General features: G+C 41.2%; 1 protein-coding gene across 10 annotated transcripts in view; it reads left to right on the forward strand.

Annotated features, from left to right (window-relative positions):
- The first annotated feature begins 5,984 nt into the window (after positions 1 to 5,984).
- Positions 5,985 to 16,158, forward strand: part of serpinh2 (serine (or cysteine) peptidase inhibitor, clade H, member 2) — a 35,301-nt gene continuing 25,127 nt past the window's right edge. For 2 of the 10 annotated variants that reach the window (XR_014029373.1, XM_081355764.1), the window contains exons 1-2: positions 8,685 to 8,830; positions 10,191 to 10,816. Coding sequence is in view for 8 of the 10 variants with exons in the window: in XM_081355764.1 (XP_081211890.1) it covers positions 10,198 to 10,816 (619 nt within the window). In the remaining 2 variants the exon portion in view is untranslated. Of the gene's footprint in view, positions 6,097 to 8,391; positions 8,982 to 9,229; positions 9,274 to 9,946; positions 10,043 to 10,190; positions 10,817 to 16,158 lie in introns of those variants that run through there. The other 8 variants (XM_081355769.1, XM_081355767.1, XM_081355768.1 and 5 more) reach the window with 8 other exon arrangements.

Genomic DNA, 16,158 nt, shown 5'->3' on the forward strand with positions numbered 1-16,158 from the left:
TGCCACCGTTAATGGTTTAATGTCGGGGTTTAGTTGTGGTGGATGTGGAACAAGAAACGTAATGAACTCCACAGCATTAGCCGAGGCTGATTACTCAGCACAGCTGGATGAGGACATGATGGAAAAGCAGCCTTGTTTTCCTCGCTCTCTCTCTTTTCGCTCTTGTTTTATGAGTTTCTGCCTAATGCCCCCAAAACGCACTTACAGTCTCATCTCCACGGTAGCTGAAGTCATTATTTGGATAAATGACATCACCTGTTGATTTTCTCCAGACCCTCGAAGGCTAATATCTTTTCTTCTGCTCCTTTCTTTTGTCTCTCGCACTCTTCTCCTTTCCCAAGCCGCAGGCCTGGTATTTTTAGGGCCGTGTGAAGGGGTGAAAGCATCGAGCACTTTTTCTCTCATCTCTCCATTTTAATCCTTGAGTGATGGCTGAAATGTGCGAGGCCCAGAAATGACTGTCTCTCCGCGCCTGCGGGCATGAGCCATCAGTCACCTCGCTACAGACTAAAACAGCACAATTCCTCGCCAACCCGGCCCCCGGAGGTGTGTACGTGTGTGAGTGTGAGTGTTGTGTAGTTGTGTATGCGGGCTGCATTATGCTGAAAATTCAGAACACTTCCTTTGTGCCGCTCGCAAAACACCGCTGGGCTAAATGGCACATTATGCATCTTTCACTTTTTCACACTCGCTGTTCACGACGACCATGTTGGTTGTACTTATTGAACTCTTTGAGCCAAAAACGAACATGCTCCTATCACATCACACACACACACACACACACACACACACACACACACACACAAAATGGGTTTTCATGTTTAGTGGGGACTTAAAACATGCACGTCCATAGACAATGATTTTTATACTGTACAAACTGTATGTTTTATCCCCTAAACCTACACATCACAGAAAACTTTCTGCATGTTTACTTTTTCAAAAACATCACTTATTATGATTTACAGTATAAACTGTTTTCCTCATGGGTACCAAAACATTTCCCCACAAGGACAAGGATTTCAGATATTGCCATCTTTGTGGGGACATTTTGTCTCCATAATGTATGGTTTACTAGGACCACACACACACACGCCTGTAATGTATGAGGTAAAAACAGCAATAATGTGAAATAATGTGGGGGGGGGGGGGTCCTCAATTATTATCAATTATTATTGGTGCCCAATTATTATGCATTATTTTCAGGATTTTTTGATGAACAGAAAGTTCAATGAACAGCTTCTATTTAAAATAGAAATCTTTTGTAACATTATACAAGTCTTTACTGTATAATTACAATCCATTGAATGCGTCCCTGCAGAATAAAAGTATTAGTTTCTTAAAAAAAAAGATCTTACTGACCCCAAAACTTTTGAATAGTGTTTCACGATTTCCACAAATATATGAACTAGCACAATTGTTTTCAACAATGATAATAATAAGAAATGTTTCCTGAGCACCAAATCACCATTCGCTTTTCACAACGCGAAAAGGCCTCTTTGAGCCAAAAACTAACATGCTCCTATATCGCATCACGGAAACACGACTGCACACACACTCCTGTAATGCATAATGCATTGTGCTGTAGCCGTTTCAGCGTCGTCAAATCCCCCCCCACCCCACACGCCCAGTCTGTTCCAGGCTATCAGACATGACAGTGCCAGCTGGGCTCCTGGCAGCAGCCGAGCAGGGAGGAGGAGAAAGAGAGAGACTCCAAGAGAGAGAGAGAGAGATGGAAACACAGCAGGACAATGTGAAGAAAGGATGCAGGGGGGAAGGAGAGAAAGAGCGAGGGGGAGGCGCTCCGGCGTCTGTTCCGTTCCCCGCTGATCTAAGACACGTTGCAGAACCGTGCCGGTCGGGTTTTTTGGGATGGAAAGCCGCTCTGGGTTGAGCAGTGTTCAGTTTATATAAAGACAGCTGTCAGCACAGGAGTGTGTGCCACTTCCAAACACTCCACTCATCGCTGACTCACTCTGAGCAATTAACTGCTCCAGTTAACCTCGCTTCTGTTGATAGAGTGAGAGAGAGAGAGAGAGAGAGAGAGAGAGAGAGAGAGAGGAAAACAGTATCTGAGTGTATCTGTTTGAGCAAATCACCATGTGTGTTCAAGAAAGTGTGAGAGCTGAAGAAAGTCTGTGTGCGTGTCTGTCCATCTGTCTGGGAAGGTGTGCCTGTTTAAACCAGCATGTGTATGTGATCATGTCTGAGTTAGCTCAGACTGTTCAGAGACTTCGCAGCTTGTTTCTGTGCGCCCATGTTGGCTGAGGTCTTTAGCGTCCTTGTTAGCGCGTGCGCCTCACGCTCAAACCCTCAGAGACCTGGGTTTGAATCCCGCTGGGAGCAGGTCAAATAAGACCGGTTACATTTGGTGCCGTGACCCGGGTGGGAGTGAGGTTTAGCGGGGTGAGTAGGGGTGGAAATCACAGATTACCTCACGATATGATACTATACATGGCTCACGATACCGATAATATCACGATACAGCAATATTATATCACGATACAAAAATATCGATATTTTGTCCCACCACTAGGGGTGAGTGTAACACAGGTTGGCCAGTAAGAGTTGTGTGTGTAAACCTCACTCCCCTGGCCTCAAGAGGTGCTAGCGACTGACACTAGAGGCTGCAGTCTTTAGCATCCTTATTAGCACACCCGCCTCCCACGCCGGAGACCCCGGTTCTCATCCCGCATGGAGCAGGTCAAGTAGGACCGTTACATGTGCTAATCGCTGTGTGTCCTCATACACATCATACTCTATGAAAAAGCAGTATGTGAAGGTTGTGTGTAGGATTAATGAAACGCTTGATGGGTAACGAAGTGCATCTGCCAAGATTCATAAGTGTGCACCCTAGTGGATGTTTTGCTATCTCATTATGCGCTGGTCAGTGCTAATAGGCCTGATGTAATTTGTTCAGCACACAGTTGCACACTTATTTTTCATTTTACTTTACTTTTTTTACTCTAGAATTTGTCATTTTTTAAGATAATGTGAACATATGGAACATGATTTGTAGGACTACTGGATCTTCAAAATGAGTAAATTACTTGTTTGATATTAAAGAAACCCTACCAAAAATGAAAATTCTTACTTTCCAGAAAATTCCTGTATGCATTTTATTCCTCTGCTGAACTAGAATGCTGAGAACTAAAGAATTTTGGTTCGCACTGACTTCCATTGTATTTTTCGTTTATACAGGAAGTTAGTGCATGGGAATTTAAACTGTTTAGTTAGCAACATTCTTCAAAATATATATATTTTTGTGTTCAGCAGAAGAGAGCAAGTCATACAGGTTTGGAACGATGTGGAAATGTGCAAAATTATTAAACTTGTCCATAGTCAAGTCAAGTCACCTTTATTTATATAGCGCTTTTTACAATACAGATTGTTTCAAAGCAGCTTTACAGAGATAACAGGAAAATAATGCAACAAAGTTTGTTTCTAGAAGAAAATGGCGTCACAGTCCAGCTTAAGTAAGTTCAGTGATTTTTTTTGTTTTTGTTTTGAAAAAGTTGTTCATTTAGTTCATTTATGTATATAGCCGCTCTGGAGAAAACCGTGCCGTCATCCAGCTCAGTTCAGTTCTCATATAATGGTGTCAATGCAGGCAGATCAATATTGTTAAATAATAATTTAATGTCCCCAACTAAGCAAGCAAACGCCAATGGTGGAAAAAAGGCGACAGTGGCGAGGAACCAAATCTCCACCAGGTAACCAGAATGGAGAAAAAACCTTGGGAGAAACCAGGCCCAGAGTCAGTTCTCTGGCCAACCAAAGAACAGTGTATGATTATGATTCAGGCAGCATTACAGGTCAGAAGTCAGATTGGATCAGAACATTCAGAATATTATCCAGTTCCATCTGGTTAAAGATCGGAGTCATCAGGCGGGTATGGATAGATATATAAGCTATATGGTTTTGTTGTTTATTTGTTTGTATACAAATTTGGTTTATGGTTACTATATCAGGTGATGAATCACTGTCTGCACTCCCATTGGCTGCATCACATCACTGTTCAAAAGCATAAAGTTGAATTGTGTTCAGCTTTGCCTTCACCAACCTTTCCCATCTCTTATTAAAAATGAATGATTTCAGGTCAGGTTAGTTGCTCTAAATCGCTGCACAATAGCCCTTAACCCCGTCAACCCACATGCATGTTTGATAGGTGCATGGGTTTCTGAGGCCTCTACATCATATAAAATAAAATAAAATTATTTATCAAAATTTATAAGGAAAGACACATACTTAGGCTTGGCTTGTAGGAAATTCCAAACCTGCGTACATATATTCAAACGCACATAACTATAGAACCAATTCTAAATGCGCTTGTGACCGCCATCAGCGTTTCTCACAGGTTCGCGTTTAAAGTCTGTGTAGAGAGAATGGTGTCGTCTTAGCGGCCCCTAATTTAATAACAAATGATCGTTGCGACGGAAGCGAATCAATCAAAACTAACTTTAGCTGGAAAATAACTTTATTAAAAAACCGCTATAAAGCCAAAACAATCTCTGTTACCTTAAATTATACGCTTATCTCTGTAAAGCTGCTTTGAAACAATCTACATTGTTAAAAGCGCTATATAAATGAAAATGACTTGACTTGACTTAAGTCATAATTTGGAGGTATAATGTCGCAATTGCAAGAAAAAAAGTATTGCGAGTTATAAAGTCAGAATTGGGAGATGTAAATCACAATTACGAGAAAAAAGTCAGAATTGGGAGATAAAAAATAGAGATTAAATAAATAAATTGGGAGATATTCTGTGGCAGAAACAAACTTTTACTGTAGTATAGCGTTGTGCTAGCCTGGCTCCGCCCTCCTGCGAACTTCCGCTCAATTGTATTTCCCTTCAGTAATACGTCTGGGATTGTGGTGTATTCTTTGGTTTTCTCCGGCCAAATTTTTGGCGGCCCAATCAGCGAACAGAGGGAGTGGCTGAGAACGGTGACGCTGAGGTCGTGCGCTAGTTTGAGTTGTAGGGTTACGTCACGACCAAAGGTTAGCGATTGGTTATGGCAGATCCAGAGTGACTCTGGGCAGATCCAATAGTTTTAAACTTCAACAGAATACCCGCCTACAAGGAAGTTAACGCTTGTCAATGGAGAGAGGCCAGACTCTCTGTACAAATGAAATGTACGAGAGTCTGGTAGAACCAGGCTAGCGTTGTGCATCTTTGTGCAGGGAAATCTTTGCGGTTTTTGACTTATGCTTGCATAACATTATGGAAAAACCGTGTTGAAAATGTGTGCATTAAATATGATGAAAATATATGCACCTTTTTATACATATTTTGTTTAAATGTTGAACCGTTTCAGTTTAAAAAATAAAATAAAAAATCTTATGTCAGGCATGGTTTATGTATATTTCTCTGCCTATGTGTGCTTTAACCAGACGGCGTTACAGAAAAACACCACCTCTGTCATCTGCTCCCTTCACCCGACACCCTTGTTCTTGATTCGGGATCGCCCTGAGGGTCGGCCGCCCGGTTTGCTTCGTCTCGCAGGAAAATCCTCGAGCCTCTGCCTGGAAACATCTGAGACAGAGAACAGATGGCGCTGTGATTTCTGACAATTGTGAACATGTTTTCCCCCCAACTGCGTCTATGTGTGTTTGTGCTCTTTTAGCTATCCAGACCTCCGCTCCTGTATACACCCTTGGGTGAGTATTTGTATGAATGAGAGAGTGAGAAAGAAAGGGAGAGACGGAGGAAATACATGTGTTTATGTTCTTTTCAGGCCTACTTGCTGCTACGGGTCAGACCCATAGAGTCATCATGGATTAAAAGCACTGGGAAACGCGCCATAGGTCCGTCACTCAACGCACTCGGATCCAAACTAGCACAACGGGGTGTTGACAGATCTTCTCTTTTAACGCTGATCTCAGAGCCGTATTCCAGAAGCTCTCATTATGATGGGAATTTGAATGCATGTGAGAGCGACTGCTCTGAAACCAGCATACAGTATATGGGAGACTAAGCGTGAAACGGGACCGGCGGGGCCCACGGGTCAGGGATGATGATGATGATGAACTGGCGGAGCCCAACCCCACTGTTTGTCCTGAAATGGCTCCAACATATAAAAAGACCCTGCAGTAAAGGTGTGTATGTGTGTGTGTGGGAGAGAGCTTTACTGTCTACAGGCTCGTACGGAAAGTAAATCAGGGGCCTATTGTACCGTAAATGTCATTCGCCCTGCCTCTCGTCTCCTGTCGCTGGCAGAGCGTTTTGCGGGTTATGAGACTGGACGGACACCAATACTCTGGCTTAAAGGTGTCCAGAAGAGGCTGGAAGATGAACTGTGAATTTGGGTCTCTGTATGTTTTACAAGACAGCATCCATGAGGAAAATCAATTAAGCTGAATGGTAAACGTCAGATATTTCTGTATATTGTCTCTGGCACTATAAAGACGTCCAACATATTTGAAGCAGATTTGTGCCCTTTAGGGAGGCATATAATAAGGTAAATAGCAGAGTAAACCAGATTTTTACACATTCTGAAGTGTTAGTGGTGCTTGCCTGTGGAAAACTCACTGCCACAATGCTAGGGTGATATAGATAAAGGCACGATATGGGTACCGTATCAGTTATCTGCCAAAATTAGAGTATTTTTTATAATATATAATATTAAAGAATATTAACCAGTATTTCATGTTTGTGCATGCTCATTTCCTCTAGTTTTACATATAGAATATACCTTTGCCATCAAAAGTAAATCTTGAAAAACCCTCTAATTAAATAACTGTTAAATGTAATGCAGATCTCAAAATGAATATTCTTTTCTCTACTCTTAATTTTCTCCTTAAATTTAATTGTGACTTTGATTTTAGATTGTAATGATTTTTTTTTAAATGTACAAATCTTTTTTTACGCCTAGATGAAAATTACAGTTCTATACTCTCAGCCATTTATTGGTTATTAGCCATAACATGAAAATAATTATTGGCTTATTTGCCAAAATCTCCTTATTGGTGCATCCCTTGTTTAAGTCGAAGCTTTCTGTGATGTTCAGGTCACTCCTTTTCATTTCTGTATAATGCCTCAGAATATGAGATCTTCATAAACAAATCAACATTAACAAGCTATACATTCCCTTTTAGATGTTCTAATCCAGCGTAGTCATGCCCCGAGGCCAAACATTTAACCCACAAACCTACTTCGAGGCTCATGTAGAAAATCTGTGTACGTGGATGACCTGCTAAGTGGAAATAAGATCCTGCGATGCATTTGAGAAACATCAACGGAAAGCCACTCCTTGCTACAACTGTAGGGGTGAAATGAACATTAAGGGTGTGAAGGAGCGTCTAGGAGGCCAAAGGCTGGATGTAAGAGTAGCAAAGGTGTCGCACCGGTGAAAGGTGACACCCCGGGAAGATGCAAATCTCCCACAAGGTGTACAGGGATTTGGGAAGTTTCCCCGGGGACTCGTTTATGTGCGAAGCATCCGCGGTAGATGGATCACCTGGGCCGCTGTATCTGTGAAACCTGCTCATTATAGTCTCGCCTGACTGTGAGAACCTGATCTGTTTGACTGTGGCTCTTATAACCACTAAGGTTTTGATTTGAAAACAGGGAGGGGGTGATTGTAGACCAGTATGAGAGAGCAACTAATTACAGGCTCCAATGACCGTGATGTTCTGCCAGTGTCCTTAAGGCAGCGGCTCCCACAGAGATGCTTAAGACGTATCCAGTTACACCTATCCTCCACATGAAGCAAGCAGCCATGACCAGTCACACATTAGTCATCATTACCCCTAGTGCACGTGTGTGTGAAGGAGGGGCGTATTTCCATCAGCGTGCGCACGTCGGGGGTGAATGCACTGTGAGGCCTCTGACAGCTTTAGATTCAAATAGCATATGTATGTCTAATTAGCCATCACAACATATGAGTGCAAGCTACGGTGTGTGTGTGACAGCCACACAGAAGCACTGAGAGTGCACTTGTGTATTTGCTAGCGTGTGCTTTGTAGACGACTATCTGAGAGTGTGATGTGGATTAGAGGAGTAATTGGCAAAGTCTATGTACTGTCATGTCCCAGCAGGCTGTTTAGTGTTGCGGCGTGTTTGCCGTGATCTGAGAGTCTGTCCCCAGGCCTGATCCTCCTTTTCCACCGCCTCTGAGTATCTAAACATCAATTGATTCTGCCTGCTAGTGCTATCTATCTGCTCATTGATCAATTTGCAGTTCAACTTGACTAATCTTGAACTTTACCTCAGCTGTTTTTTTGTTTTGTTTTTAAATGAAGCTTCCTCTGAGGATGTTGGAAAATGTCACAGCTGAAATCCAAAAACTGGGAGCTTGAAATGTAAATCAGAAGGAAGAGGAGTGTGTTTAATGCTTTCGCGGGTGGATACATGACACACTATTATAGGACAAGTCGACCTTATGTTGGGCCGGGGCAGAGTAGTCCGCGCGCGCCTCCTTTCGGTCACTTTTGTAACTGCGTGCTTTCCTCGAGGTACAGCTGAGGGAACCAACCAGTTGCGTAAAAAAACACACACAGCTTTTGTCAATTTTGAAGGTCAAAACACACACAAAAAATAATGCGCTCTGACGCTTTTTATGGTGTGTAACACTGATAGACAAAAATGTCTCGGTAAACAAGAATGCCTTATTTAGGTATAGATCTGCTAGAAAATGAGGCTTATGTAATGCACGATTTCTGGAAAGCTGAAAAATACCCGGATTGAGTCGAGAGAGAGAGCATAGTAGAAAAGTGAGCAAACTGTGAAAAGACCCTCCTCTATCACGTCTGAACCTGCTCTGTCAGTTCCTTTCAGCTCAAAACCCGCAGAAGAAGCCAGAGGAAAGAAGGAAGCTTTAATTAATTAACGGTACAGGCAAACAAGGAACTTTTTCACTTTGTGTTTTTGCCCCTCAGTTCTCCGAGCAGACGGAACAGCTGCTCTCGCACAGCAAGCGCAAAAACCAACATCTACTGTTCCGCCTGTATAATATCCTCCGACGTCTGCTGTTATTTAACTGGTTTGTTTACTCGGTCTTTTCTGTGATCTCTCGGATATAAAGCGAAATTTCCGGAGGACTCTGTTCGGTTCATGGTTTTAAGAGGATTGTAACGTTGATTTTAGAGATGTATGGGTCATGAGGATGCCTGGTTACTATTTAATGCCCTATCAGCAATGCAACTGTCTGGAAAACGAATTGGACGTCGGGATTAGAGGGACAGTCGTATAAAATCACCACAGAAACCACATTTAGCAGTTGCTACTACTGCAAAACTATAATACATTTAAACGGAATCTCAGACATTCAGAAGGTTTCAGAACGTATATGTCATATTAATTTATTTTTTATTGTACTGTGGTCACTATGGTATTTTGGAGTAAACTCTGTTAACCACATCATTTTTTTAAGGCAACTGAGAATTATTTAATTTTTCCTTTAGAATATTGTTGTTCTATGGGGTGGGCACCGGGCCCTTGAGCTGAGGTTTCTGAATCATCCAGAAGCAAGGCACTGCAAATGTAAATTGATATAGATAGTCAAACACTGTTTGAATGTTTGCCAATAATATAATTAAAATCAATGAATTTTGGGGGGTCTCCAAAAAACTGGTGCCGTGGGGCCTCACAGGACCGTAATCCATCCTTGGGATTCAGGACTTTAATATAATCTTGCATTTGTGAAATGAGAGAGAGAGAGAGAATTATTTTTTTTTTGGACGGGGTTTGATATTGTCCATAGAAAATTGATTAGACTGAAAAGTGGGCGTTATACCAGAAAAGGGTAAAGTGTTTTTAACAAAATCATTATAATCAAAAGAAATCTCAGAGGCGAAGCAAGGAGACAGACACTTTTATTCTTTTGAATTATATGCACCAATGAGTTATGCACAATACAACATGTTTTAATGAATTAAATGAGATTAGTTTGAATTTAATGTTGAGCCTAAGAGGCCATTCACACTGTGTGCGTTTTTGTTTTCGCAGAACTTAGGCATTGGATAGGGGGAAAAAACAGTTTTTTTAAAAGTTGAATTTCTAATAACTTGAGCGCAGTGTTATGCACGAGACGCTGCAAAAGATGTGAGTATTTAGCGTATTTACATTGAAAAACAATGGAAAAGTAGCGCTGTGCTGTGGAATGGAAAATGCAATCTGTGTGAATGGCCCCTAAGATACTATACAGTTGTAGAATAATTTTATATTTTCTTCTCTTTCTCTTTCTCTCCAGACCTGCAATGCTGCCCATGTCTCTTGTTCCTCTCCTGTCTCTACTAATGTTGGCTCTACAGAGCGTCTGGTCATCTACTCCACAGGAACCCAAAGTTCAAGGCTCGCCTCAGCCAGAAATCTCCAGCTTACATCACCCCACCTGGAGCCTGGGACTGCAGCTGTACAGGTCGATCCGCATCGGCGCTTCCAAGACCAACACCATCATCTCCCCGCTTCTGTTGGCCAACTCTCTGCTGGCTCTAGGAGGTGGAGCTAATGGATCCACAGTAGCCCAGTTTCATGATCTCCTGAGGATCACCAAAAATGAGAAAGCGGTTGCAGAAGTTTTGACCAGGGCGCTGAAATCTGTGCGTGAAGCTAATGGAACCAGCTACACATTGCACAGTTCCTCTGCACTGTTTTCCAAACAAGCCCCTGAACTGGAGAAGAGCTTTCTGGAGAAGCTCCAGACCCACTTTGGGTTGCAGCATGTGGCCTTGGAGGATGCACAGAAAGAGACTGACATGGAGATGCTCCAGTCCTGGGCTAAAAGTGGGATGGATGGAGAAGAGACAGCAGCTTTGGAACAAGCGCTCGAGACCAAACCTGGAGCCGTGATCCTAGCCAATGCACTGCGCTTTAAAGGTGAGAAGAAACAATAGGTTGGAAACTAGTTTAGCTGGGTTAATATAATGGTAGAGCACAATTCTGTTCTAATATAACATTGAGTCTAAAGCCCCGTTCACACCGCCAGCGACACGCAGCGACAAAGCGACATGATCCCATTAATTTCAATGGAGCGCTGGCGACTTCCGGCGACGTGAGCGACAGTGACCGTTGGCGACAGAATGTGGGCGTCAAGCGACACGAGACGCGCGACAAAAGTTCAGAAATTTCAACTTTATGCAAATGAGAAGCGATTTTCGCGAGCGACAACCAATAGGAAAGAAGCCTTTCAGTGGAGTTCAGCTCACGTCACCGTCTCGAGTGCAGGCAAGACAGAAGAGTTCGAGTGCGATTTCACTGTTTTAAATGATTTGGCTGTAACCACATACATGGATATAATAAAATGATGCATGGAAAAGAAACTGTCGACAGTCTCAGTGAGTTTAATACACACATTTAGTACGAGTGTTGTAATTTTATGATGCAAGTTTAGCACTGCTGCAGTTCGTTTCCCCTGCATTATCTTGTCTATTAGGGACAAGAAAATTGATTATTTGTCAAATTCGAATGACGTTTTAGTCATTTATGACAGTATGAGTTAATCTGTTGATTGATCGATCATTAATCCAGTAGGCTAAATGATTTAATCCACTGAACAATGCTATGGTAATATAAAAACACTCTCCCAACAGCATACTGTTTCTTTTGAGCCTAACTCCTAGTCAAATTAAAATGATATAGTTGTATATTTCACTTATGATGGTATTTTGTATAGATATGGCCAGACGTGCAATCTACCAATAACATTAGAGCGACAGCACTACGAACGCCCACAAGCGACTTCACTGTACAGAGACTAGCGACATACAGCGACAAAGTCGCTGGCGGTGTGAACATGGCTAAAGAGTTATTTTCATCACTGACTGCAAATGACATATCACAGGACATGGCATATGATGAAGAAGGACTAAAGCTTCTGTGAATAGCATGCTTTAGGAACACAGAGCTTTACTGAAGGTGCGGCTTGTCTACTGTACTTAGAGGATCAGGATAGTTGTGTCTAATCTTCAAGCTTTATGGTCCATTATGTGTTTGGACAGTGGCCAGACTGCATTGCAAAATTCATGGCCTCATCTTGCCTGATGCACTGGAAAACCTGGCTCTACTTAAATGGCCTGTGGGAAGTGAATACTATTATTTTTTATCATTTGAGTTCTTAGCGATGCTTTGTTTGTGAACTAATCAGTGTTTTTGAATTAATTGTAGACATGAAAAATTTGTATATATGCATATTTTAAATATAAATGAATAATAGTTTGTTAATAGTACGGCTCTGTGATCTGATTGGCAGAGCGGCTTTCCAGGAGCGCTGATGTACATTCTAACAGCACTGGGACTTGAACCATTAATTCATGTGGGATTTAAATCAGTGATTAAACCAATCTGTTCAAAAACACTGATTCATTCAGCAAAAAAAAAAAAAAGGGACTGGCTGCATCCGAAATCACATACTTCCCTACTATATAGCAGGCAAAAACAACAACAAATAAAAACAGTATGTGACAAAAGTAGTATGTCAGAATTCACGAAGGCAAAGAGTACTAGAATGACCTACTACTTCCGGTGAGATTCTGAAGTGTGCATGATGGACTATTTTGGACGCAGCCACTGTTTTTCATTGAATTGAAGTGATTCATTGAATCATTTAAAGGGATAGTTCACCCAAAAATGTAAATTCTGTCATTAGTTACTCACCCTCATGTCATCCAAACCCGTAAGACTCTCGTTCATCTTTGGAACACAAATTAAGATCTTTTTAATAAAATCTGAGAGCTTTCTCTCCCTCCATTGACAGCTACCAACTACCACTTTGACGCTTCAAAAAGTTCATAAAGAGATTGTAAAACTAATCCATTTGAATTGTGGTTTAGTCCAAATTTTCTGAAGAGATGCGATTGCTTAATATGATTATCATATTGAATTTAGGCTTTTATTTGCACATCAGTTGTGGTAAACAGAAGCTCAAGCATGTTCACTTGACGTGCGAGAACCAATGAGGTTCATTCTCGTGTTACGCATCACGTTTGAGCCTCAGCGAGAACCAATGAGGTTCATTCTCGTGTTACGCATCACGTTTGAGCCTCAGCAAGAACCAATGAGGTTCATTCTCGTGTTACGCATCACGTTTGAGCCTCAGCAAGAACCAATGTTTATGCTTCTGTTTATGTTCGAGGACAGAAAAAGTGAAAGAAATGAAGACTGCAGAAAAAAAGTCAATGGAGAGTATAAAACTGGCTCAGATTTTATTAAAAAGATCTTCATTTGTGTTCCGAAGATGAATGAAAGTCTTACTGGTTTGGATGACATGAGGGTGAGTAATTAATGACAGAATTTACATTTTTGGGTGAACTATTCCTTTAACACTGATTTATTCAGGAACACCTCTGTTATGCTCTACATTTTTTAACTGTTGTATAAAGATTGCAAAGACACCCCCCCCCCCCCCAAAAAAAAATACAAATCGGTGTACACATATTTTTGGTGAACTAATTCAAAAGAGTCATCGGGATTAATCGAAATCCTCACTAGTATGAGTTGCAACTCATAGTGCAACTCAGATAATTTCAGGCTACCATTAACTGTTTTAAGAATGTGAACGGTTAACATTTTCGTACAATTCCAGTTCTCTACCAATTCCAGGGTCAGTGTGGAGTTAAAACACTTTTACACTCACAGATATCAATGTTTTTCTTAAAAAAAGGGCAAGAACTGATATTTGAGCCAAACAGGATCAGACGGAGTAGTCGTAGCACCGCTGGGCTTCCGCTCACTTGCGTGCTGGAGAATTTGCTTGTACAGATTGTGTTGCTGCTTGATAAATGGAGTATAAGCAGTTGCACGACTGATGCTGAAGGTGAAAATTAGCTTGGAGGATAAGGAATCACACTTTAGGGGGTGTGCAAAACATACGTGTGTGTGATTACAGTGATTTATGTCGGTGTAGCAGATGCACCTGTGAGGCGCATGTGTTTACAACATATGTGTTTGTATTTATTTGTGTTCTGTATACACACCTGTTTGTGTTCACACTGGGAAGTCTGATTCATTTTGTTGAACTTTTGTTTTACAGCGAGTTGGTTGGAATAAATGATTCATAATTTTTTAAACTATGAACTACAATCCAAACTACAATCAAACGCTTTGTGAATCGTTCTGAACAAGTCGTCAAAGCATCGGTTCAAAAGAATGATTCTTTCACAAATGGGACAGTAGTTCACATGTTCAGGGTTGATGACACACCATCTCCAGTATATCAGGAAGAGCCTATTAATCTTCCCAGGAGAGGTGGTGTCATCTTAAATAATGTAGTAATGATCGTCTGCATCTCCTGCCCTCCAGTGATTGGCTATTGCCAGGGATAGTTCACCCAAAAAGTTGCTGTTAATTTAATTCACCCTCAGGCAATCCAAGATGTAGGTGACTTTTTTTCTTCAGTAGAACAGTAAAGATTTTTAGCTGAAACTGTGGGCCTTGGTGATTCATATAATGCAAGTCAATGGTTACCGTCACTTTGGGAGTCAAAAAAACAAAAAGATACAGATACATGAGATACATTGAGGTCTTATGAAGCGAAATGATTGACATGCCATTGATATGCAATACATTTCCATTTTTGGGTGAACTATCCCTTTAATACAATACTAGCCTTTTGTTAACTGCATAGAGTGCAGTACTGTATCTGACTACTGTAGAAAAGTATTTTTGGACCTCTATTATACAACAACGAACAGTTGCATACTGCATTATTGTCACATGACCTGCGAATGGCATTGTCTTTGTCATATCCGAAATAAATTGGTTATTCAAATCCATGCAATTGGGAACATTTGCATAATATGCACAGAACATGTCTTCTGTCATTTTTGGTTCATTTAGACAGTATTGCATACATTATTCACATGCATTTAGCTGACACTTTATCCAAAGCAACTTATCAGTTCATGCATTATCCATGGGAATTGAACCCATGACCTTGGTGTTGCTAGCACCATACTCTACCGTTTGAGCTAGGTTTAAATCCGCATGAACACTGTGGTTAAATGTGTAAGACCGTGCATGTTAACCACTAAGCCAAGGCTCTGATTTAGTATCTTTAACCTTGAACCCAACTGAAAGGAAAATTTTTTTGACACACTCTAGAGATGGTGGTTTTCGTGTCTTGTTATTATTGAGCAGTAATAGTAGTAATATTGTATTCACACAAAAGCTGTGGAGTACATGTAGTGCCATGTTTAGTCAAATCAGAGACAGTTCAACAATACTTAAGTTTCTTGTCAGTTCCAAGAAGAGACGTTAAATATGCTTGAAGGGCTTAAAATGAGTTTTTAACATGCCGCTGTTCTACTTCACTGGAGATCTGGAGATCTGTCTCTCTCTCTCTCTCTCTCTCTCTCTCTCTCTCTCTCTCTCTCTCTCTCTCTCTCTCTCTCTCTCTCTCTCTCTCTCTCTCTCTCTCTCTCTCTCTCTCTCTCTCTCTCTCTCTCTCTCTCTCTCTCTCTCTCTCTCTCTCTCTCTCTCTCTCTCTCTCTCTCTCTCTCTCTCTCTCTCTCTCTCTCTCTTTTGTGCATTGTCTCACCCACATGCTGGAGTCTTGTTCTACTCATCGATTTCTTTGTCTGAGTAATACTGGCAGGTGCTTTGATCCTATTTTAAACACAGAGCGATGGGAACGGGGCGGTGGGAGGAGAGCTTCTCTCTACTACCAAACGCAACAGGAAATAAAGTTTGGATTGATTTTGGGTTGATAAGCAATCTAATTAATTTCTTTTGTTTTATGTTTTGACTTAATTACGTATTTTTTTTTCCCATTCTCAAGCAAGAAGCGGGAGTCGGTGGAAGTTCATTAATTCAGCCGATGAAATATACAAATTAGATCAGACAATAGATTGGGCCCTGTGAATGAGATTATGAAAATTGAATTCATAGTTTGGATTTATAATTTAAAAGCAGTCAGTAGTCGCACCGCTTCAGGGTTCTATAGTAATTCATTTAGTCGCCTGTGCAATATTAACTTTGTCCGAAGCTTTTTCATTGCCTCTCTGATGGGGCGTTTGTGGACTTTTACTCTCGTTGTTAATCTGAGAGCAGTTTTCTCTGTTCTCCTGGACCGTTCAATCATGCGTGGGCCGTTTCAAGTGGATTTGAATTAATAGTTTGCTTTTTTTAGGGAGTAAGTTACAAATGTTTTATTGGCCACATACACAAAGCAGTTAAATTTTCCCCTTTTAGTGCTTATTCCCATTCCATACACACACAGTAAT

This window comes from Scardinius erythrophthalmus (genome assembly GCF_964197995.2).
Source record: "Scardinius erythrophthalmus genome assembly, chromosome: 2".
NCBI classification, from domain to species: Eukaryota; Metazoa; Chordata; class Actinopteri; order Cypriniformes; family Leuciscidae; genus Scardinius; species Scardinius erythrophthalmus.